This window comes from Cystoisospora suis (assembly GCF_002600585.1).
Source record: "Cystoisospora suis strain Wien I chromosome Unknown contig_3450, whole genome shotgun sequence".
Classification (NCBI taxonomy): Eukaryota; Apicomplexa; class Conoidasida; order Eucoccidiorida; family Sarcocystidae; genus Cystoisospora; species Cystoisospora suis.
Window position 1 is genome coordinate 8015 of NW_027156245.1, and position 24694 is coordinate 32708.

General features: G+C 42.5%; 3 protein-coding genes across 3 annotated transcripts; 2 read left to right on the forward strand and 1 right to left on the reverse strand.

Moving 5' to 3' along the window:
- Nucleotides 1–594: 594 nt before the first annotated feature.
- CSUI_006751 (ribosome-associated gtpase) lies at nucleotides 595–10587 on the reverse strand (the record flags this gene model as incomplete). The annotated part of the gene is made up of 9 exons (XM_068066904.1): nucleotides 9725–10587; nucleotides 7772–9402; nucleotides 6750–6988; nucleotides 5863–5928; nucleotides 5007–5123; nucleotides 3605–3684; nucleotides 2486–2719; nucleotides 1525–1637; nucleotides 595–702 (listed from the first exon to the last, which is right to left on the reverse strand). Coding segments are annotated over exons 1-9 (2775 nt in total), but the record flags the coding sequence as incomplete, so codon positions are not given.
- A 177-nt stretch (nucleotides 10588–10764) lies between these two features.
- Nucleotides 10765–14918, forward strand: CSUI_006752 (fcf2 pre-rrna processing protein). Its single transcript, XM_068066905.1, has one exon. It carries the CDS (start codon nucleotides 11513–11515, stop codon nucleotides 13226–13228), a length of 1716 nt encoding a protein of 571 aa, XP_067921117.1. The 5' UTR covers nucleotides 10765–11512; the 3' UTR covers nucleotides 13229–14918.
- Nucleotides 14919–22589: 7671 nt separating this feature from the next.
- CSUI_006753 (uncharacterized protein) lies at nucleotides 22590–23188 on the forward strand. The gene has a single exon (XM_068066906.1). The coding sequence runs from the start codon at nucleotides 22676–22678 to the stop codon at nucleotides 23045–23047; it is 372 nt and encodes a 123-aa protein (XP_067921118.1). The 5' UTR covers nucleotides 22590–22675; the 3' UTR covers nucleotides 23048–23188.
- Nucleotides 23189–24694: the final 1506 nt, after the last annotated feature.

Genomic DNA, 24694 nt, shown 5'->3' on the forward strand with positions numbered 1-24694 from the left:
CTATCTTTATCTATCTATCTACCGCGAGACAGAGACAGAGAGAGAGAGTGAGAGGGAGCTCCTACAGGGATGTACTTTGTCACGTGCAGGTTTCTGCTCCAGAGGAAAGCCAAGTCTCTCTCTCTCTCTACATGTGCTTCCATAAGGTGAAATGAACGGATGAAGTAAGTGACGGCCGATTGGTGTTTACTCGTTGAGGTGTATCTACACTGAGATAGATTCACGTCAACGGATGTCTTCTCCATCTATACGACTTTCTGCATACATCTCTATGTGTATGACCCTATACACTCTTCCATACTGTTTGTCCACTCTAGACTACAAAGGTACGAGGTATCGCCAACAAGAAGGGGGAGAGAAAAAAAGTAGAATCATTCGCTCTCATCGTTCTCTGGAGAATCTCCAAAGAGAAGAGCTGTGGAGCAGATGCGTATATATATATATATATATATGTATGTATGAATTCGTATGTACATGTACCTATGTATATGTATGTACTTACGTATTATGTATGAAGATGTATGCACACGTATGGAGGTGTATGTATACACATTCTGTTATATATGTCTATAGATATATAGAGTGTGGTTTGACTTACTCTTTCCGCTCTCTTGACCATGATATATTCGGTCCCTTTCTGAGCCTTCACTACCCGAGCTCGGCGGATTCCCGCTGTATCCACGAGGCGATAAACAACCCTATCTAATGATACACACGGAGACAGAGACAGAGAAAGAAAGACAGAAACACCAAGAAAAGCTTCTTCACCTCTCTCCACATTCCTGTGTATCTATATGACACATGAAGAAGCTACACCCGCATCACGCATGTGTATTCAATCCATACATATAGATATATATACGGGCATACATATACACCATATATGATCATATACATGTATAGATAGCACATGGCTGCTAGGCATCTAGAGGTATGTATACAAGATATATACAGGAGAGAAGAGATGAGGTAGCTAGTCCTTTGTCGAGTAGAGGAGGAGATATGCTATTTATGAAGAGAGAGACGTGCCGCATGCAGTTTAGCCAAATTTGGTTTGCCGCATATAGGCATGAAGAGAGACAAGCATCATATGCTACTCTGCAGATAAACTAGGGATCAGGTATATAGACGACGAGGGTGTATGTCCTCGTCCCTTCCTTCCAGCATGTAGAAGGATATGAAAGTCTTTTCATTTCACCTCGTACAGATAGAGCCTTCTCAGGCACATACCAACAGAAAGATATCTGCTACTCTATATCATGTTATATACCCTCAACGATGTATACACATATATACATATATACACATCCATGCGTGTATACGCGTGAATATGTCATCTAGGATATATATAGATAGATAGATACCTGAAGACGATGTGAATAGCGTGGAGAGAGCGGCTGTCGGTGCATGAGTTTATGTGCGGGAGAGTGAGGCAGTCAGTCAAGGTTAGAAGCCTGGCCACGGGGATCGATTGTGTTGACATAGCGATAGATAAGCATCGATTGTCCGGATGGAGATAGTTACCTCTTTCTACAATTTCATCGATTGCATCTCTCGTTGTTCCTGCCTTGGGGCTCACGACACTTCGAGGAATTCCTAGGAGTCGATTCAGTAGCTGAGATTTCCCAACATTGGGTCTGAGATAAAAAGACATCTCAGGTGTTTAGACACCACATAACCAACTCAACTCTCCTGCCGCTGCCGATAGGTCTGTCCAAAAATAGACATCACCATCATCACTAAACTAGTTACAGTCGATAATACATGCATATATATATCCATATATATATAGAGAGAGAGAGAGAGAAAGACAGAGAGAGAAAAAGAATATATACATATATATACGGTCCCATTGCATCCGAGTCGTATCTCTATGTATGCGTGTATGAAAATATACATATGTATATATACCATATACCTGTACATGTGTACATAGAGCTATATATGTATATATATATATATATATACATGTATATGTACATATAGTGGATAGAGCTATATATCTATGTATACATATATACATATACACCTGCATATGTAACTCTGATGCAGTGGCGCGGTATATGATCGGAGGGAAAGCAGATTTGTCGAGGCATATACTCGTTCAAAAGGAGAAGCTTCTTTTTCGTTGTTGCTGACTATGGACACTATTGACGTCTTGAGAGAAGAATTGCGACAAAACGCCTATAGAAAGCTCAAGCTATATACATCCCCAAGAGTTTAGAAAGCATCTCATATGAAACAGTACATACACCCCCTTATAACATAAACAACAGCTATCTATACACCTCCATATTATCCATCTATCTTTATCCATATCGCTATTTTCATCTCGTTTCTCAACAAGGCCTCGGAGTTCTCTTTCTCCACAATAGGCCCTATTCCCTCCTGCTAACCTGTCTCCGGAGACAGCCAACCAGCTAGCCAGAGGGTGTGTATACGTGTCTAGCTAGCTGCTTCTCGTCTCCAGGTTATCCTAGCTTACCTTCCTATAATGGCGACATTGATGTCTTCCTTGAGAAAGCCATCCGACGTGAGTGGCGGCGCTTGACTAGGAGACGTCCCCGGAGGTATAGAAGGCTGAGGAGATGTGTGAGAGGTGCGATAAGATGAAGAAGACGGTGAAGAAGGAGAAGAAGAAGAAGAGGAAGAAGAGCTTGTTTCTAGAGATTGACGAGGAGGAGAAGGAAATGGAATAGAAGGAATGTATTCAAAACACCTGTCCCCATAGAAAGAGAAGAAAAGCAGCAAGGTGATCGTAACAGGTGACGAAACAGGGGAGGAGGAGAAATCTCCATGCAGATACACCGAAAAGGATTCGAGTGTAGATCAGAGCTTCCATCAGAAAGTTACCTCCTTAGATGAGCAACACGCACTTATTCACAGAAGTCTATGCATGCACTCACATTACGCGTGGGTCAATTGGCACGTGCACATAGCCTTGTATTTGCAAGCGTTGACACACAGGTAGACATATAGATATACATACATAGAGAGACAGAGACAGAGAGAAAGAGACTAAAGATAGATCAAAGATAGACTGAAAATAGATTAAAAAATCGTAGATAGATAGATAGACAGATCACAGGTAGACAGATAAATAGATAGATAGATGAAGCAAGTATCTAGAGAATAGGATGAGAAAGAAACAGAAAAGAAGGTTAAGAGACTCGTAACAAGAAGATGGTGTGAGCGAAGGTCCCCCCTTATTCTTCAGATTCAAGTCTCGTGCCCCTTTTCTTATAGAGAGATTCCCGCCAGCAGCAGCTCACTCTCTAGAACATCCCCTACCGCCTTATATTCGGAGTATCCCTATAGTCAGGCAATCAGCCTTAATCACAGTACTAATACCAATACAGTAAGAGAAGACGAATCTTGTCAAAGGTAACCTATAAGATGACTTCTAAGATAGAAGAAGACGTATATGTATATATATAGATATATAGATATATAGAGAGAGAATGAAACGGAAGAGAAGGGGAGAGAAAACAGAAACGAAGAGAGAGGAAGAGAAGAGCAGAGAAAGAAGAGGCAGAAAGAAAGAGAAGGAAAGAAAGAAGAAAGAAAGAAGAGAGAGATGATAGAGACGCTTGTTTCTAGTTACCGATCAAGAAGATCTGAAATGCCGACCCCCTCCACTGCACTGCATGCAAAGGGTTGGCCCAGACCTAGCTTCCAAAACTCCTTCGCGAGTAGACCAAAACCGCATGCACACACGAGATGAGAGAAAAGAAAAAGAAGAAGAAACCCAAGATAAGCCAGCACTTTCCATCCCGAACAAGGGAATCGATCAACTTTGGCCTTAGTAAGAAGCAAGGCCCTCAGAGGGCGATAAACAAAGCATCGCCCCTGAAGACTTGTCTCCACACTGCCTACTCATTCCTTGTCACGAAGCATACCTACACATATACATATATGTATATCCGTACTTACATGTGGATATGTATATTCATACATACACAGTCTAGTTATACATATCTGTATCTATCCATCTATACATATATATGTAAGATGAAGGTATAGGGGTGTGCGTGTCTAGGCTAGGACGAAGACATGCAGCGAGTAGACGCACGCAGTATGAGCAAGGAAGACGAAACGCATGCACGCAGACCCTTCGGGATTTTCATAAGGAGGACAAGAGAGAAAGAAGACAATATAAAGAACCTGTCTCGCTCGATTCCTGAAGACATATACCTAGCCGATGTCTAAAAGAGAGAGATAGAACTGACAGGAGCTTACGTCACCGTAGAAGTGTCCAATGAAAAGAACAAACTGGACGGAGAAACTTCAAGTGTCTATACACCCTAAGAATCAGCCATCTTTCCATCTCCTCTTATTTCGCCTCCCTGTCTCCTCCTTCGCTTCCGCACGAGTATCTTTCTTTCACTAGCGAGAATAGGGGAAGTAATCTTATGAACCGTGTCTATTTCAAGTTGAGATACAAGTAGGAAAAACGGAAGAAGAGTTACGAGAGAAGAAGAGAGAGAGATAAAGTAGATAAATTTCTCCAAATCTTCTTCCATCCTGTCTCCATCGATATACAGACCTGTTGGTATAGACTTTTTGAATGAGATTACCCAGGCTGTTGTCTTTTCTGTTCTCTCAAGAGACGTTTCTTAACAGACATGTCTTTTCTTCTTTGTCTAGTCAAGTTTCCCCGCCTCTTCGTTCCACCTAGGTTCTTCTAGCACACTCGACAAACAGGAAGCGAACCCAGGCCTTCTGCTCTTATCACTCTCCTCGAGAAGGAGAAGAACGAACAAAAAGAAGATTTCTCTCTCTCTCTCTATGCCTTCTGACTCCTGCCTTGACTACGGCGCTACCAACACTACGCATGCACGCAGATCACACTAGAGATGAAAAATGTCCATCTCCTCTATCTGCTAGATATCCTGTATATACACCTAAATATACATACGTACACCTATCTCTATACATAGGTAGATACATCTGCATAGATATATAGAGAAGATATTGTTAAAGAGAAGAGCAGGGGTTTGTAGTACCTGGGCCGCTGCCAGTCCTGCCTGATAGTTTTCGCACTTATTCACACACACAACTACAGGCTTTCCACAGGTCCGAAGAAAGTCTGCTATAACTTCGTCTTCTCCATCTAAGCCCGCCTAAGAAAGAAGAAACAAAGTAAAGACAAAGACGAGAAATGAGACGGTACACAACCCTCACGAGAAACACCTCTCCACTGTCAATACACGCAGATTCTCATCTCTCGACCTATGAATGATAGACGCGAGAAAGAAAGACACCGAGAACGAGAGAGAGCTATGTTAAAGACCTGCTGCGTATGTATTCGCCGCAAGATGTCTTCTTATTCTCCCCTATACACACACATGGAAAACCTACTTGTAGTACATGCACGGATAGATACTCCACAGGTTATAAAAGTCTCTCTCTCTATATATATATATATGCATAGATAGATATATATATGTATATAGATATATCATGTGTATAGGCATGATTCTTCACTAGGTTGCTATCCTAGCACTTTGATTGTGATGTATGCTGGGGATGGATCTTAGGACACCATGGAGTTCTGTACGAAGACCTCTGCCTCTACAGGGGGGTGCATGCATGCATGCATACAGACGCCTAACCTCATCTTTGTGGCTCCACACAAACGTCATGCTGTATGTACACCCTGGAATGAAAACCAACATGTCTTGCTTGTTCAGGAACACACAGAAAAAAGGATTAAAATACCGATATGAATTTATCTATATATCTATCTATCCCTAATCTCTCTATCTCTAATCTATTTATTACCTATCATTCTATCTGTATACGGGCTCGACATGTGAGAAAGAAGGAGACCCCTTTTCAAGAATTTCTTTGGTGACTTACGCGGCCGTCGACAAGGAAGAGGACACATGACGTTTCCTTGACAGCTTCTTTCACTTGAATGCGAATCTACACCAAAGAAGAAAAGAAGAAAAGTTTTAAAAAGAAAAAGAAGAAAAGCCAAGGAGAAAAAGAAAAAGAAGGACACACACAAAACACACAACTCACGCACCAAGAACCTCGCAGACCTTTCTTTTCTTCCTTCCTATCGAGTCTCCTTCTAGGGGGGGGTCCCCCACCCACTTAGTAACCAGGCCTTGAGCCGCTTGACTTTGGTGCTCTTGATGCTATTGTGGTGGATTGAGTTCGGCTTGTGTGTGTGTATGTATCTATTCTTGTTCTTCCTCTTACAGTTGACTAAAAGGAGACTTCCTTTTTGAGTCCTAGCTGGTAGGAAAGTTCCATTCAGAAAAGGAAGGGAAGACCGGCGTCATCATGAAGACGAATGAAGAAACAAGTAGGCGTAGGAATCGAAAACTTCTCAAGAAGCAACCATGTATTTTGTCAACTCTCCTACTCCTACACTCCACCTTGCCCAAGACGGAGCATGCATCAACATATATATATATATATATATATAAAGATGGATAGATAAAGATAGATAGAGTTATTTGACTACACTCAAATCACTATCTTGATACGTATGTACGTCCATATCTATCTATCTATCCATATATCTATATATATATGGAAATATGACCAGTTGACAAGACTCTTAGAGGCGAGAACGATCTGTAGGAGAGAAAAGAGAAGGAGGCTATGGAGAGAAACTGATTGATAACCCATCATTGCGACCTCATGTATTCTTCTTCTCCTTCTTCCCCTCATTCTTCGCACATCTGGATTCTTTTTCTTCCATTTCTGTCCTTCTTCTTCTTTTCCTACTTTACCTCATCAGCATAGAGATCAGCTGCATACCGATCTTCTTCGAATATAAGACCCCCCGTGTCGACGACTACGAAAGGTCTCTCCCTCCACGTTGCGAAGGCATAGTGTCTATCACGCGTTGTCCCTTCTTGGTCTAGGACAATCGAGTCTGAGGCACATCGATCTTCTCTCTTCAAGCGATTGAAGAGACTACTCTTTCCAACATTGGGACGCCCCAGAAGACATACACGGGGAAACGTATCTAAAACAAGAGAAGAAGAAGAAGAAGAAGAAGAAAAGAGGAGAGAACAGAAGAAAAGAACAACAAGAGAAAGAGAGAACGACTTGATCAAACGTCTGGCTGTGTCGTCACATCCAACCCTAACCCACCCCCATGAGAGACCTACACCTGCTGCTAATGTATGAAGAAGATCATGAATAATCATATGTATGTGTGTATGTATGAATAGGTATGTATATGTATATGTAGATGTATGGGGATATGTATGTATGAATGTGGCTGTATGACTATGTATGTATGTATGTATGAATAGGTATGTATATTTATGTATGTATGTGTATGTATATATGTGTATGTATGACTATGTATGAATAGGTATATATATTTATGTATGTATGTGTATGTATGACTATGTATGTATTATGAACAGGTAGTATGTGTATGTGACCTAGAGATCGAGCCGATCAGACGAAAATCGTGTGAGGGAAGGAGAGAGGCGAGCGACCTCAATTTCCTTGAATTTTTCTTTGCAGTTCGACCTCCGAAACAGACTGCTTTGCTTTCTCTCACTGGTAGCAGTCAACATGCCTAGAAAGCAAGCCTACGTAGAGAGGTGTGTGGTGTATATACACTTCATCGAAGTAGACAAAGACAGAGCCGACCTCGCACTTTCTCTGTGGCGATGACATAGATGAGACGTGCGTTGACAACTCTAAGAAAGAAAGAAAGAAAAGGAGAAATGAAGACGAAGAAGGATGGGTATAGATCGTCTGTCTCTTCTTCCTTCATGCCTGTCTCTCTCACCTCTATGGCGAATGAGTCTGTGAGAATGAGTAGATGCTGAAATCTCCAGTTCACCTCCCCCTTCTTCTTCTTTCTTTTCTCCCTCCAACTCCCCTCTTTCTTCTTCTTCTTTCGCTTCGCGTTCATTCGCGATCTCCATCTGTCTCTTCGCTTCTGTCCTGTCTTCTCCTTCATAACGATCTTCTCCTGGACCACTCTCGTCTTTCATCTCTCTCTTCTTTCTCTCAAGACCAACACGGAGCCAGGGAGTTTTCCTTCCGAGTGAAGATGAAGAAGAAGACAAGAAACTCTCCATGGCATTTTTCTCTCCCTTTCTGCTTTTCTCTTCATCTTCTTCTTCTTCTCGGACATCTTTAGATTTCCCCAAACTCAAGAAATCTGCATGTGGAGTATGACGTACACGATTATGAGTCATGCTATTAGGTATAGAGGAGACAGAGACAGATGGTGAATGGAGAGATGAAGAAATTCTTCTTCTTCCTCCTCTTTCTTCTCTCTCCTCTCCTCTCTCGCCCTGCACTCTGATCTCCTCTTCCTTCTTCTTTCGCTTCTTCTTCCTCTTTGTGATTTCTTCTCCTTGTATCTCTTCTTCTTCTTCCTCTTTATCACTTGCCTTTCCTACTTTACCTCCATAGACTCCTGTCTCTCTCCTTCTCTTCTCAAGAAGAAGTCTCTTTCTCTGGCTGAACAAGCCTTGCACCAGTCTTCTCCTTTCTACTCTTCTTACCTTTCTTCTTACTCTCCTCTCTTCTTCTTCTCCTCCTTCTCCCCCTTCTCTATCTTCTTCTTCTATTCTTCTTACCTTGGAGTTCGATGTATGTAAAGGTCTACTCCTCGGATTGTCTCTACCGAAGGCGAAGCATGTTGCTACATTTCTTCTCTCCTTTCTTACAGGATTTCTTTGATCTTGTCTTTCTTTAGATGCAAACTGTCTCAAAGATGAGAAAGGAAGAGCAGCGCTCGAGAGAGACGACTGAAAGCGACTAAAAGAGAAGAGAGGGGAAGGAGACGATGAGGAGAAAGAAGAGAGTTCCCGACAATTCCTGTCTTCATGAAGCCGATGTGGAAGAGAAATTTTACCACATGACGAGGAAGAAGAAAAAGAAGAAGAGATAGGAGGAGAAGAAGCGAGAAGAGAAGGGGCGGAAAGAAGAAGACGTCGAGGAGAAGCAGAGGTGGAAGAAGATGAAAGGTGAGAGAATTCTTCTCTTCGAGAGAAAGGAGACGTAAAGAGAGAAGGAAAAGCCTTTTCTGAGGAGAGAAAGAATAGCTTCAGTCTTCGCTTGTCTCTGAAAGATGGAGAAGAAGAGACAGATGTCTCTCGTCTCAATGAAAGAGAGGGCCACTTCTCAACAGGGAGAGAATGAGAAGAGGAAGAAGAAGAAGATGCGGAGAGATAGGAGAGAGCAAGAGAAAGAGGGGTCTTCGAGAACAAAGCATTTCCATGCTGACGAAAGAATGAAGAAAAAGACGACGATGACGGAGAAGAGAAAGAGAAAGAAGAAGAAGAAGAAGAGGGAGAAAAGAAGAAACGGTTCCTCTGAGAGAAGATATGTTTCTCATTGAAGAGCACAAAACTCCTCCTTTCTAAAGATCTCTTTCCCGCCACGCGAAGGACTCCTTCTGTTGTCCTGATAAAGTTGAAGAGAACAAGAGAAAAGAACAAGAAGAATAGGAGGAGGAAGAAGAAGTCGTCTGTCCTTCTTCTTCTTCTTGCTGAGATTCCCATAGCGAGAATTCTCCATGAGAGAAGAAGGATCTTTCTCTGGGGCTTTTGTTTCTCTCGGAATGAGAAGACATCTTTCTTTTCTATGTTGTTCTTCTTCTCTCTTCTCAGTCATAGGAGAAGAAGATTCATAAGAAGAAAGGATTGATTGGTTGATGAAGGGGTGATGATTAAAGAGACGACTCGGGTGTACATACACCTCAGGACCTGTTGTTCTATCTACTTACACAGGAGATACAATCTCTAGAGAGGGCAATGTGTGTCTGTTGAGAAGAAAGACCTGCCAAATCGACGACAAATTCTTCTTGAAAGAAAACTTTCTTTCTTTCTCTCTGCCTTTCCTTCTTGAAGGAGAGCGAGAAGCTGCAACTTCAGAGCAAGAGAAAGAAGAGAAAAACGAGAAAGAACGGAACATGTAAGCTGTATGCAACTGGGAAGAAAGAAAGAAAGAAAGAAAGGAGAGACGAAAGAGGAGAGAAAAGAAGCAAGTATGAAGAAGAGAGAAGAGAAAACTGTCTTCTTTGCTTCTGCTTCTTGTAAGATCCGAAAACGAGGAAAAGAGAGATCTCCAGGAGAAACATAAGATCGAGAAAAGAAGGACAACGAAGAGAAAGAACCTCCTCACGGACTGTCTGTCTCGTCTCTCTTGTATACACACGACAATCTCCCAACTTCTTCATAGTCAGACTCATTCTATCTCTCTATCTGTCTATCTGTCTTTCTCTATCTCGACTTCTCATTCCTCCTTATCATTCACTTTTTCAGGTGTATGTACACCTGCTCCATCCCAGAGATGTTTGTCTTGAACGGAGCTTCATCGCCCCAACTAGGACCACAAGACAGCGACTATAGTATTTCTTCTCTTTTCTTTTCTGTCTCCAATCTATCTTTAATCTATCTATAGTTTCAGGCGTCTGCGAATCATCTCTTCTCTATTCTTGTTTTAAGTGTGTCGATACTCAATGGCGTAGGGCATCGATTCACTTCCCCTTCTAGCCAAGAGTACGCCTGCCGATACACTTCTCTAACCCTATCATCCACTCATCTTCAATCGATCTCCCTTTGATCTCCTATCTATCTTCAATCTATCTTTAATCTATCTACTTATCTTTGATCTATCTTTGTCTACCACGGTCATGAAGAGGAAGACAAGGAAAGAGAGAGAGGAAAGAGAGACAGAGAGAGAGCGATATTTCGTATAGCCGAGTGAACAGCTTATTTTCTCCTTTACATGTTTCTTCGTGCATGCGTTGTCACTTCATTCATCATCGATGATTCGGAGTCTTCTTCTCGGTCCGATCGCAAACATTTCTTCTTCTACTTTTCAACTTTTCTCCTTCCCTCTTCTCTTCCTCTTCTTCTTCTTGGTCTCTTTGAGAGAAAGGAACAGAAAAAGTTTCTCCGGGACTTCCCACTTCTCGCCTCTGCTCCTAATCTTTCTCAATTCTTTCCTTTTTCTTCGTGAAGTAGAGAAGAACTGCCTGGCGTCGGCTTCGATCAGAAAAAGGCGAAGTGAAGAAGATACGACGCCCCCCCCTGTATGGTACACATGTATGACTGAGTTTCCTTCGAAGAAACTCCGGGTGTATGTACACCAGGGGTAATCACTGGAGTGAGGGGAGGGACTAGGAACAGAACCGAAGGAAAACACAAACCTTCTTTTTCTCTCTCCACACTATTCTACACCCTGCTCTCCCTTTCTTGCTTTCTTTTTCTTTCCTTCTCTTCCTTTCGTTCACCTCGATCTATCGTCTTCTCAAATTGAGGAAGAAAGGAGAAGATGTCTAACTTGACTGATTGATCTGCTTCTCTTTCTTTGTCTTCGCTTCTTGTATCTATCATGAAGATTCGTCTCTCTCTCTCCTTTCCACAGTAAAGTCCGACAAGATCAAAGAAGAAAAGAAATTCTCACGACGTCTTTCTTTTCTAAGAGTGAAAGATATTCTCTTTATCTTTCAGAAGCATTCTCTGTAGGCGGGGCACTTCTTCTTCTCGTACGAAAGAAGAAAGCCACGATGGCTCTAGGGAGGAGTTCAGGTGTACATACACCTTTTGGAGGAAGAGGAGAAGAAAAAGAAGATACAGATGAAAGAGAGAATACGATGAAGACGACGAAGACGAATAATAGAAGAAAGCAGCCCACATCGGACAACTACATGGAGATTCCAAGTCAGAAGAAATCCAAGAAAAAGAGAAAGCTTTCCAACTTTTCTTCTTCTTCTTCTTCATTCTCTTCTTTCCTATCTACCTCATCTCTAGATTCACCCTCTCTAGAAAATGCTCTTCGTCTTCTACCCGAAGAACCTCTTGCCAACTATCAACGACCTCCCTCGTCTTCCTCTTCCTCTTCTTCTTCTCCTTTACCGCCTTTCACATCTTTATCTCTCCTAAGCCTCGACACCTCCGCTTCCTCTTCTTCTGCCTCGTCTTCATCGTCCAAACCCCACTCTTCTCTTTCTTCTTCTTCTCTTTCTTCTTCTTCTTCTTCTCTTTTCTTTACGCATTTGGATCCAGGTATTGATAAGAATCTTCTGTGTTTCGAATCCCAGCGTTTTCTTTCTTCACATACATCAAAGAGAAATGAGAAAGAAGACGCCTCGATGGATTCTTCTTTCCCTCAAGAGAAGAAACTTCTCCAAGACCTCCATGCGACACGCCATCTAGAATCTCCTTCTCATTCTCAGATTCTCTTACACGAGACAACGCCGAAGAAGATCAGAGAGAAAGAAGAAGACAACTCTACCACTCGTTCATCTCTTCTGGCTCATGAAAGAAAGACTTCTTCTTCTTTCTCTTTGTCTTCCTCAGCGGCGAGTTCAAAGTCGATGGAGGGTCTTGATACGACGGCCGTCCCAGGAGAAATCTCGTTTCATCGTATAGAGCTCAATTCCACCTCTGTCGCTTCCATGATTTGTCGTCAAGCTAAGAACTCTTCTTCTTCTTCCTCCTCGTTAAAGCAACGTGACCGTCTGAAGACCAAGAGGAACAACGACCCTTCACACGTGTCTTCTTCTTTAAGTTGTCTTCCTTCTCCTCTAAAGACTCCTTCTCTTTGCTCTTCTTCTTCCTCTTCTGCTTCGAGTGTTGGTGGAGACGTATCCACCAGGTCTCTCCACTGTCGTAAGGAAGATCTGAATGCGAAGAAGTCTTCCTTACTTTCTCTTCTTCCCGATCGTATATCGACTAGATCCTCACCGAACGCGTCGATCTTGTCGAAGCAAGAAAGATCTTTGAGACAAGAAGCAAAAGCATCTTCTCTATCGCGATGGTATGAAATTCCTGCCTATGATCTTTCGCCTCATTTAAGGCGTGAGTTAAAGCTTCTGGAGCTTCGGGGGCATATCCATCCGAAGGCCTTTCATAAGGAAGGTCTGAAGATCTCGGTGCAAGAAAGAAAGAAGAAAACGTCCCTTAAAGCAGACAAAGACTATACACAACATACAGCCTATCTACATGTATGTACAGTCAAGCAGAATGGAATGAAAGTCAGAGAAGGCGCCTGGGAGAGTCAGGGGGACCAGGCCTCTTCTTCCTTTTCCTTGAGTAGTAGTCGTAGTGGTCAAAACAGAAAGAAGAATAAGAAGTCCGTGTCTCTCTTGACTTCGCTTCTCAATGATGAGGGCGTCGCCCAATGGACGAGGAAGAAAGTGAGAGATTTGAAGGGTCGGACTATCTCCGCGAAGAATTCAGAGGTCTCCTGGAAGGTCATGAAAAAGAAAAGAAGAAGATAGGATTGAAGGGAATGACAAAGATCTTCAGAGAGAGAAAGACAGAGGGAGATGAAAGATCGAGAGGTGGGGGAGAGGCATGGAAAGAGACTGGTGGGACAAGTGATAGAGATGTTTAGAGAGATGATCTTCATGAGCAAAACAAGAAAGAAGAAGAGAAAGAATGAAGATTCGAACGAAGAGGGGGGATGTCTGTTGATGTGGGGGCTCTTCGCCTTCTTGTCCATAGAAGAGATTCTTGCTGCTGCTGCTGCTCTTGTCTCTCTCTGTCTCTTCTTTTTCTCCTCATTCCTCTCAATGCGGGATATGTGTATGTATGTGTTCTATTCGGTAATGGAGTAGTAGCAGTAGTAGTAGGCGTAGTATTAGTAGTAGCAGTCTTAGTCGTCGTCGTCGTCGTCGTAGATACAACACCTTTTCTAGTAGTGATAGTAGTGATAGGGTAGTAGAAGGATCACGGTTCGTAGTGCAGCTTCTGCTATTCCTATCATTCTAATTACCTCTACTACTACTACTACTGCTGCTACCCCCTGCTCCTACTACTACGACGATCATCCCTGCAACGCCTACTACTAGTACTACTCCTACTACTGGTAGTAGTACTAGTACTAGTAGTGCTTGCAGAAGCTCTCCTGCTACTCGTCGTAGAGGTAATAGTAGAGTTCGTGTTACAGTAACTACTCCTACTACTACTACTGCTACTACTCCTACTACTACTACTGCTACTATTCCTACTACTACTGCTACTATTATTCCTAATACTCCTACTGCTTTGACTAGAGGCGGAACTTTTGGGGGTGTGTAGCTGTTGGTCTCGTTTCGTATTGGCATATCAACCTTCTATCTCTTGGAAAGGGTCTTCCGATATAAATCCAGAGATATCCATCACAAGCAGTCTATGAAGCCTACTCATCTTCTCTCCCCTCTCTTTTTGTATTCTCTCTCTCCATCTGTCTTTATCTTTTTTCCTTCATGGCTTGATCAACTGATCCATCTCTTCTCCTTCCTCTCTTCAAGATCTTTTCCCCCTCCCTCGTTCTTTTTCTTTGTATCAATTCTCAAGTTCATGTTTCTTCAGCAGACCGTAGATCCGTCATGCGTAACAAGTAACACAACATTACCTTGCAGAGAGATAGATGATCCATACATGCGTACATACAGATGAGTAGATGATCTACATAGACCAGCTCTATGTCCATCTATAGGTGTGTATACACAAAGAGAGGATGGGGTGATGTGGGAATCGGAAGGCGACGGTAGTTTCACAGAGACATGCTTCTAGAGGAAGGAATGAGTTCTACTTGTATGTAGTCGTCTTTCTTCCTCTTTGTCAGAGTATCAAGAAAAAGAACATCCAGTTGAAGTCACTACTCCTCTCTCTTTCGTCATCTATAGAACTAGCGAGAGTTTTATGTATAGCTCTTTATATTGATACATATCATATATGCATGTGGATCCATATCTAACTGTGTCTCCATGGAGATGTATGGATGGTGTATGTAGAGAGGTATACATAAGTGTATCTTCAAAGTCTATATGAAAAGAGAAAGGACTGAGGTGTATCATCTATCTCTATATCTATGTATTATGCATGTGTCTATCTATCTATCTATGTATACACGCGTTCGATTCTGCTCCACTTTCTTCGACTTCTTCTTTTCTTCTGTTGGCGTGAGAGAATCGCTTTCATTATCTTGGGAGGTCGTGATCTCTTGTACTCTCTCTGTGTCTTTTCTCTCGCGTCTCTTTCCCTCTTTCTCCTTGGGCACTTTATGTCAAGCCGAAGCCTTATCCGGCTCCTCTAGCTATGTGAGCCACGAAGGCGAGAGAGATCTTCATAGTATCAAAATAGGAAGAGATAGAGACACACAGCCAATGATAACGAGTCCTACTACTGCTACCTCTACTACTACTATTCACTACTACTACTGCTACGCTTACTCCTACTACTAGTACTAAGACTACTGTGAAGTCTCCTACTACTAACTACTGGTCCTACTAGGAGTACTACTACTACTACTGCTAGTCCCCACTACTACTAGTAAGCTTACTCCTCGTAGTAGTAGTAGTACGAGCAGTAGTACTACTCAGTACGCTACCACTCTTACTACTACTCCTCACTGCTACTAGTAGGATTGGTACGAGTACTAGTACTACTACTCTTACTAGTCTTAGTAGCACCGCTACTGCTACTCATTCCTCTCACTAGGACTACTACTACTACTAGGCGTTAGTCTTCTTCTTACGCGATAATGTTGAAGGGTTAATAGAGAAAAAGGTAGATGGATAGTTTATCCCGAGACCATCTCTCGAAGTAAAGATGACAGAGAGAAGAGACAGACAGTAGAAGATCATCTACCTTGAATCTATCTACCCAACTACGCTGAATATATCTGTCTATTTTGTCTCAAGAAAGAGAGAAAGAAAGAGAAGAAGCAGAACAAGAAGGAGAAAGAGAAGTTAGTTACTTACCATGGAGGTCTCTTAGCAGAAACCTTCCAAACCAACTCATCGTGCATTGAAGAGAGAGATCTTCTTTCTTGGGAGACAAGAAGGCCAAACAGAAAGAAAAGGAAGAAGAAGATGAAGAAGAAGAATCAGCAGTTTCTAGATTTCTTTGCTTCATGTTGAGTAGACTTGCATGCAAAAGAAGAGAAGACACTCCATTCATCCCTGTATGTCTTCTTTCCTTCACGTAGAGACAGAGAGAGGACTGGTATGCAGTGTATGCAGTGTAGAGCAATACAGAGGGCAAACAAAGGCGTATCGATATAAAGATGACGAGAGGAGAAAGAAGACAAGAAAGAAAGAAAGAGTGAGAGAGAAAGAAAGAAGGAAAGAGAGCCTAGATCCATGGAGAGAGAAATTTTCTTTCTTCTTCTTCCATTCTTTCTTCAGTTGTCAAGAGATGAAGAAAGAAAAGGTATGCTTTCTTTCTTTCCTTCTTTCTTTATCTTCTTTCTTCTGCCTGTTCAAAGAAGAAAAGAGATAGGAAGGAAATTCTTTTCTTCTCCGTGTGAAGATCCGGAAGCTGTCTTAATTTCAAGACGAGAGACATATGTGGAGTCTTTCAGCAGAAGAGAGGAAGAAAAGAAAGAGTGAAGAAAAAAGGAAAAGAGATCTGGGAGAATAAATGATAGAGATTAGAGAAGAAAGATATGGGTAGACTTTCCTCACAAGAGATAGGAAGATTGAAGATAAATAGATAGATAGACCACGACTACCGAAGCATGAAAGGCATCGAGTAGATAGATGGAACAGAAAGGATACTAGGATATGTCGAGTGTAGAGATAGGCAGATACATAGATATATACAGATAGCTAGATGTAGGTAGAGAGATAGATAGGTAGACCATATGATAGTCAAATAAATAGATAAATATGGGCTCTCGAGCAACTTGCCTATGCCTCCTCCGCCCTCTCGTTCAACACTAGCGGCTTCTGCAGCGTCAGCATTTTGCCGTAAACGCGGCAGGAGCCAAAGTCTCTCCTCCTGTTGCGCCTCCCCACGCACGCACCTGCAGTTCGAATTCGCACTCTCTACGCTTAAGGTTCTACTTGACAACCCCCGAAAGCAGCAAGTGTAATGGAGAGATAGAGAGAGAGAAAGAAAGATTTCTACGGCTATGGAAAGATGTATAGATCTTGGTGTCTTGGCCTCTGCAGGGAGTTGAAAGGAGACTGGCTCAGACAGACAGGTAATGATAATTATTTGAAGTAGATTAACTAGAGATAGATAAAGACGATACAGAGTTTAGAGAGAGAAAGAGAGATAGATTAAAGATACATAGAGACAAAGATCAGATCAGTTGTGTAAGCAGGTAGATAGGCAGAAGGATCGAATCCCGATGTAGATGAGGGAGAGAGGAATAGGATCAGCGTGGTAGATAAATAAATAGATAAAGATAGATCGATAGATTAAAGATAGATCGGATCAGTTTTCTATGGGGACAGCATAGAGATCTCTTTGGAACTGTCCTCGTGCTTTCCTTCTGTCCCCTTTCACCATCAATATCTCCTTTCTTTCTTGGACGAATCTTCATTTAGCTGTTTTCACATTCTTCTTCAAGAAAACAAAGAAGAAATTACCCTTTCTCTCTCTTTTTGCCGGTGGCATCTTCTCATACTCAGCTAGACTTCTCTAAGGAAAGAGGGGAAAAAGAAAATACTCTGAAGCTAAGGAGAATCTTGAATGGTGATCTACTTGGTATGATTGAGGCTATCTCGGGTAAATGCAATAAGAAAAAGTCGGGTAGCTGCTTAGATAAGAAAATAGAGAGAGATGATCTCGATGGTGCTCGTGAAGTTAGCTAGCTGGTCAAATGAGAACGAAGAAGAAGACGAAGAAATCTATCTCTTTCGTCCCTCTCTTTCTCTTGTCCGATGAAAAGATAAGGGTGATAGGCCACGAGTGCAGAGGTAGTCGATTATTTAGGTTTTCTGTCTCTCTTTTGAACCTTGAAGTAGATAAAGAAGAGGAGAAACAAGAGAGAAGAAGAGAGAAAGACAAAGAAAGAAAGAAAGAATGAGACGGAATAGGAGAGATCCTTCTGTTCTGTAGTAGCAGAGATAAGAGAGAGTGACGGAGATAATAAAGACGACACAGAGATAGATATGATGTGGTAGTCGTAGTACTATGATGAGAGGAAGAATCTTTTTAGCTTTCTTTCTTCTTCCTTTTTCATTCCCTGTCCTTCTTCTTCACTACCTCTGTCGGTGCGTCATCTGAACCGCCTATCAATCGATTTTTCATTTGCATCATTCTTCTGTTCTTTTCTCCTCGAGATTCTTCAGCGACGGACGCGTTCGGATCTTACCTCGTCTCCCGTTCCTTCTTTCTTTCTTACGACCCCTTCCCGTTCAGCTGGGACTGGTCTTTCTTTCTTTCGTTCTGTCGCTGCTTCTCCTTTCTCGTGAAGATTTTGTTCTATAGATAGATATATCTCTATGGCTCATTTCTTCCTCAAGAGCGAACAAGAAGAGTTTTTACTTTCTTCTTTCTCTGAATTTGCGGAAAGAAGACGGATTAACAGAGAGCTAGAGAGATAGCTAGGTAGAAAGCTGAAGGACAGAAGATTGCGACAGGAAGAGGGGGGGCAGTTTACCGCGCTGGTGTTTCCCACAGCTGTTTGAAGGCTGCGACGACGATGGTAATGTTAGTCTTACTGCTTACGAGCTTTTTTACTGAGATTTCCAAATTAGATGGATCTATTCATCCATTCATTCGAACATAGAATAGAGATAGAGATAGAAGAGAGGTAGAGAGATAGATGGAGTAAGAGAAAAAAATAGATAGATAGATAGATAGTTTTATGGTATTCTTGTGGATTTGATCTTCATTCGTTGTTTGCTTTTTCTTTCTCTTCATTCCAATTAAGGAAGAAAGAAAGAAATCTTCCTCCTTTCTCTCTTCCAAGGAACGGACATCCTTCTCTTTTTCTTTCCCCATCCATTCTCGTTGTTTTAGTCCAACGGCTTATGGATGGGAGAAAGAGACTCGAGAAGGAGATTGAGAGGAAGGAAGAGTGAGAAGAAAGAAAGAAAGAAAGAGAGCGCAAGAGAGGGAGAGTGGGAAACCACTGGACTTACCACTGGTTTTTCTCTCTAGGTGTGCTTTCCTTTTTCCTTTCTTTCTTTCTTTTTCTGTCTTTCTTTCTTCTTCTTATTGCGCATTCTTTTCCTCTTTTCCTTCTTTCACGATTCTCTTTCTTTGTCGTTTCATTGCTGCTTTTTAGACTCTCCCATGAGGGGGGAGACACTTAAAGGAATGTTTTAGAGAAATCTAGCTAACTTTGTGTATTCTCTCCTCATCGTCTCTTGTCTCTCTTCATCTTCTTCTGATTCAAAAGAACTTCTTCTTCTCCAGCTCTTTCTTTCTTTCTTCCTATCTCTCCTCTTGGTGTGTGAGAGACGGGAGAGTCAAGAGAGACTTTTTCTTTCTCTCTTTTTCTTCTTGACAGAAACTCGAAGAAGAAGAGAGAAGCTCCTTGGCATGTCGTCTATGCGACGGCTTTTGCTCCTTCTTTCTTTCCTCCTGTCACTTTCATTTGTTCCTTTGTTTCTCTTTTCAATTTCCTCTTGAAAGAGAGAGCGAATCCATATTATTTTCACTGTTAAGTTTTACCGGATAAGGGGTGAAGCCGCGGCTCCATCTTGTCTTTGTGAGTTGACTCTCTTGTTGAGAGATATATATCTTCTCTTTCTCTTTTCATGTAGCTTTCTATGTATATCATCCACTGAGGGGTTCTGCCCTTCTCCTCTTTCCTTTCCTCTCTGTTTTTCTCCCCCTTCTTTCTCGCGCGCGGGAGACAGAAAGATGAGAGAAAGACCCGAAATTCTTGGATGAACAGATTGTCGATTGTGCTTATGAAAGAGACCTGATCTTTCACGTTTTTCTTTTTTTCTTTGTTCCTCTGTTCTTCTTTCCATTCCTCGTTGTCTCTTCAATCTTTTCTGCCGTGTCGAATTTTGTTTTTTCTCCTTGGCCCAAATATGCGGAGAGAAAGGTCTTTCTTTCTCTTCTTCATCTTCTCCTTCTATAGGTGTCTTCCTCTTCTCGTGGTATCTTCCTTGTTTCTTCTTGTTCTTCTTTCTGCGTCTTCTTCTTTCTCTCCTTTGTATTTCGTGTCAGTTAGAGAGGCGGCTGGGAGAGAAGACGAGAGAGAATCTTTCCCGTTGTTTCTCTATGTAGATGGTCTCCTTATGTCACCTGTGCAGATCGAAGCGAATCTGCACAGCAAAGAAAGCAGAGAAGAAGAAGAAAGAGATGGAGAAGAAGATGAGCTGGTAGGAGTGAGAGATGACCGGGAAGATCGAAGAAAGGACGACCGCATTGTGGGTGAAGATGAGGCGCTGATCTCCGGAGATAGTCAAGATGTTCGAGAGAAGAAACAGAAGAAGATGAAGAGACAGGATAAGAAGGGACCCTTGCATAAGACAGCGAAGAAGAGCTCAACAAGAGCGAAGAAAGAGAAAGAAGAAGAAGAGCAAGATGATGAGAGAAGACAAGAAGACGGGAAGTTTGATCTGGATTCGGTCGACTTCAAGAGAACCACACCTGGGGAAGGCGATTCTTTAGTAAGAGCAGAAGATTCTCTCCTACCTGCTCCAGAGAGGCAAGATCGAAGAGAAGATAATCCAGTTGACTATCCAGAAGGGATATCTCCTTCTACTGTATTTAGATCTCTCGGGAATCGTGAAGCCGACGAGGAAGAAGGAGAAAGACAAGAGGGGGAGAGAAATCCTGTTACTTCATCTAGATTTCTCAACCCTGAAGAGAAAGAAGAACAAGGAAGAGAGAGAGAAATTGAAGAGCCTATTAAAGATGATGGAGAAGCCCTGTCGCGTCAACTTGAGAATTCCTTGATGGACCGAAGTCGTCTTCTTCTTCTTCCTTCTTCTTCTTCTTCTTCTCCCTCTTCTTCAGTTTCAAAGACACCTATGTCATCCGATCACCCTTCTTCTTCTTCCTTTTCCCCTGAGGATTCTCTTTCTTCTTTATCGGTATCCCCTTCTTCATCTCTGCCCGCCGCAGCACCAGCAGAGATGCTCTCGCCGACCATTTTGCTTGCGTCACGACTTCTTCAAGAAGTTCAGTTTGTGGGCTCTGGGATGTCCGTCTATCTTTACGGAATCGTTTCTCGCGGTTTTTATATCACCCAAGAAGAAGTCTTGAAGAGATTGCGAGAGAATTTGTCTCTCCTAGACTTTGTCGAGAGGTATCAACCTCAGTATGGCCCTTCTGAGGCCGTTCTCACGCATGAGCTTTCTGTCTGGAGATCTATCATAAGAGAATTTCTACAAGATGAACAGGACGCTTTATCCCAACAGTTTCAACGACATATCCCACAGGACACTCATCATCCATCTTACAATGATGGAGGAGATACAAATCTCTCTTCTCCTTCTCCTCCTCCTTCTATCTCTTCTTCTGCCTTTCCTTCTTCTTTTTACTCTTCTCTATCTACATCTGCTTCTTCTTCTTCTCCTCCTCCTCCTCCTCCGGTTCCTCTATCTTTCTCTCCATCATCTGCTGGGGTTTTCTCTTCATCTTCTTTGTCTCCTTTTTCTTCGGGGGAGCACGTCCTCGAAGATACGAATAGGATAGAGAGTAGAAGAAGCTCTTCTTTCGTTTCTGCAGCAGGTCTTGCCTCTTCTTTTTCTTCTTCTGCGGGAGTTGTAGGGGAAGAAGATGAAGAGAGGAGTAAACAAGATCTGATAGATAGAGAGCTTGAAGAGGAGCTTAAGGAATTCACTCGAGAAGAAGAACAGAGAGGAAAATCTCGTCAGGATTTCAAGGAGGATGACGCCCTAGGAGATGCGGAAGCCTTTCCTTCGAGGAGGGTAAGCTCAGGCGGCCGAGAGAAACAATTCGAGGGAGAGAAGAAGGAGAAGAAGAAGTCTAGAGAGGTCGATGAGGTCATCGAGAGAGATTCTACAAGTGCCTCCAAGTCTCTCCGTCACCAAGAGATGTCTTCTTCTTTTTCTACTGCTTCTATTATGCCAGAGAAAGACGAAGAAGAAAAGGGAAGAAGAGAAGAAGAGAAAGAAGTTAAAGAAGAAGATGAGAGACACCCGTCCCGTTCACGTTTCTCTTCTTTGGGGGGGGGTGAAGCTCTTCCTGAGGAAGAGCATCGAGACGAGATGTCGATGATGAATATGACGGAGTTGAAGAGAGAAGGAGATTATCTTCATGGCAATGAGACGACTTCGATAAAGAAGGAGAATGAGATAGGTCAAGCGTCGTCAGCAAATGCGTTACTTTCGTCTTTTTCACAAGGACCCTCTCAGTTTTCTCCTTCTGTTCTTTGGGAAGGACAGGAAGGTGTTGAAGGGGAAGAAGCTTTTTATGAAGATCAAGGAGATGACGAGTTTGTCGATGAATATCTTGTTTCTTTTCGCATGACCTTTCGTAGATGTCTATGTGTTTTATCTCGAGCTTTAGTGACTGAAGATCATCAAGAATTAGCCTGGTTCTATCAAACCATTTTGCCAACTCTCGTGTTTATGGCGCGCGGATGGATTCTGATCTTAACGAGTCAATATCGACGAGGTGTACGTACACCCGAATCCACCGAGCATGAATTACAAAAGATGCGGAGACAGATGTCTCGCTTGACGACCATCGATGATATCTTCATCTCGGCAATCGATGATCTGAACCGGAAAGGAAACGAAGATTATTCTTCTCCTTTTCCTCGTCGGAGAAAGCATATCGATCATGAAGAGGAACTTCTCCGTCCAAGCGGGGGAGCCGATGAAGATGAAAAGAGAAAAGGACTCGACTCGCAAAGAAAGAAAGATCGTGATGGTGGTCCCCCGCCCACGTCGACGAGCTCCTCTTCTTCTGTTTCTAACACGAAGGATTCTCTTAAGTCGAAGCAAAGAGCAAACTACAGCTCGACAAGCGGTGGCCACCCCGCAGGTAAGGAGAATGATAAGGAGGAGGAGATGCCTTCAGATGCAAAGACGAAGGAGAAGAAGAAGAAGAAGAAGGAAGAAGAAGAAGATCAAGAAACAAAGAAGACAAGCACGACAACCGCAAAAGAAGTTGAGAAGAAGACGGACGGTCTAGTGATGATGGAAGATGAAGATCGTTCTGTTTCTCCAGGGCGAAAGAGAAGAGGGGGAGACGCATCGTTACACAGCCGAAGAAAGAAGGGAGCGAAGTCGACAAAGAAGAAGAAGAAGACAGGCACCTTCATTGGCTCAGCCATCGAGTACTTGAAGAAACACGCGACAAATCCATGGATGATAGGTCTCGTAACGTTCGCATCTCTTGTAGGTCTTGATCACTTGGCTCGATATCGATACTACGAGTAGAATCGATACACCGAGGTAGTAGCGACCTCTATGATATGAAGGAGAGGGGAGGAGAGTCGATGAATCCGTAAGAACTAGGATGAAAAAGCTTGATGATCCGAATATTGCGCGATATGTATGACTCGAGATGAGGATGGGAGAAAGAGAATCGATACATGATGGTGAATGCAAGCATGTATCGATACGGAGACGACGATGAGAATCCCTTCTCATCACCTCATGGGTTTCTCCTATTCTTTTTCATCTTGTCTTTCTGCATCGCGATTACATATCGACGCGGACGTCTATTTTTTCTTTCGTGAACAAGGTCACCTCAGCGTTGTCACCCCATGATCGGCGTGTGGAGGTAATTGTCACTTGTAGCTCCAAGGCATTCTATATATATATATATATGTCTGCATGTATCGATTTGTCTATTGATCTCTCTCTCTATAGACATGTGTAGATAGGAATGATGTATGCATCTCGGCAGATCGATTGCATAGGTGGGTTGGCCGATAGATGGAGAGAGTCACAAGAACGAAGGCAGATAGATAGATAGAGAGGTAGATACACAGATATAGAGATGAATGGATGGAGAGAAAGGACTTTTTTGTATTCTGTCGCCGATGTCTGTGTTTATGTCACTGTCTGTCCGTCTATGGATCTATCTATTTTTCACACATCTGTTTTGATTGAATCTCTCTTCATTTCAGATTCTGACATACTCGTCTCTGTCCTTGTCAAGACCTTTTCTGTCCTATATTTGCAGTGACGTGGCTTAAAACGCCAAGAGCTGTTTCTTTCGAGTGTTTCTTTATTTCTTCTTCTTGTTCTTTGCAGCCAGTCTTTCTTCCTCTGCATCAGCTCCATGTTATCCAGAGAGAGAAAGAGATAGAGAGATAGATACACACATAGATAGATTCCCAAATAGATAGATAGATAGATTCCTAGATAGATAGATAGAGGGTGACTCCTGGTTTGTCTATCGAAATCACAGCGAGACATCGTCTTGTCGACTTGCGTTCTTGTGGTATTTGTCGGAGGTTCTTTTTCTTTTCTCCTTTGTTTCGATGATGAAGGGGGCGGGGGTACAAACGAAATCTTTCATGTGTCTTTCTCTTCGTCATTCTCACACCAATCGTGAGAAGTTTTCTCGGCTGTTCATATTGAGGTTCTACGGGTTCAAGAGGATAGATAGATCAAAGAGAGGTAGAGAGATAGCTAAGGAGATAGATAGATAGAAGGATAGATAGATAGATGGAAGATAGACAAGTCCTCTTGTAACGGACGCGTTGAAGATAGGAATTGATTGGTTGTCTTCTTGATAAAAATTTTGGTGGTGTATATACACTACACACTTGTTTCTATGTTTCTTGATGTGGAGTTTTATTTTGTGGATGATTTGGATGTGTTCTTGTCTTTCTTCATTGTTTTTGTTGTTCTTCTCATCTTTCAATGGTTTTTCTGGAGGATGGTGCACTTTTTCCCGTCTTTCTGTTGTCAGTGAAGAGAAAACATAATGGAAGACAAGAGTTGTCTTAACAAGAAGAGGCGTAATCGGTCAACGTTCTCGTAGATGACGAAAAGAACACTTTCTTAGCACTGCGTGGTCAGGTTTCTCGTTCTTCGGAGCACTTCTCAGAGCACATTCGGGTGTATGTACAC

Bases quoted from the DNA above. Each gene is read 5' to 3' on its own strand.
- CSUI_006752 (XM_068066905.1), top strand. From the start codon at position 11,513: ATGGCTCTAGGGAGGAGTTCAGGTGTACATACACCTTTTGGAGGAAGA.
- CSUI_006753 (XM_068066906.1), top strand. From the start codon at position 22,676: ATGCCTTCAGATGCAAAGACGAAGGAGAAGAAGAAGAAGAAGAAGGAA.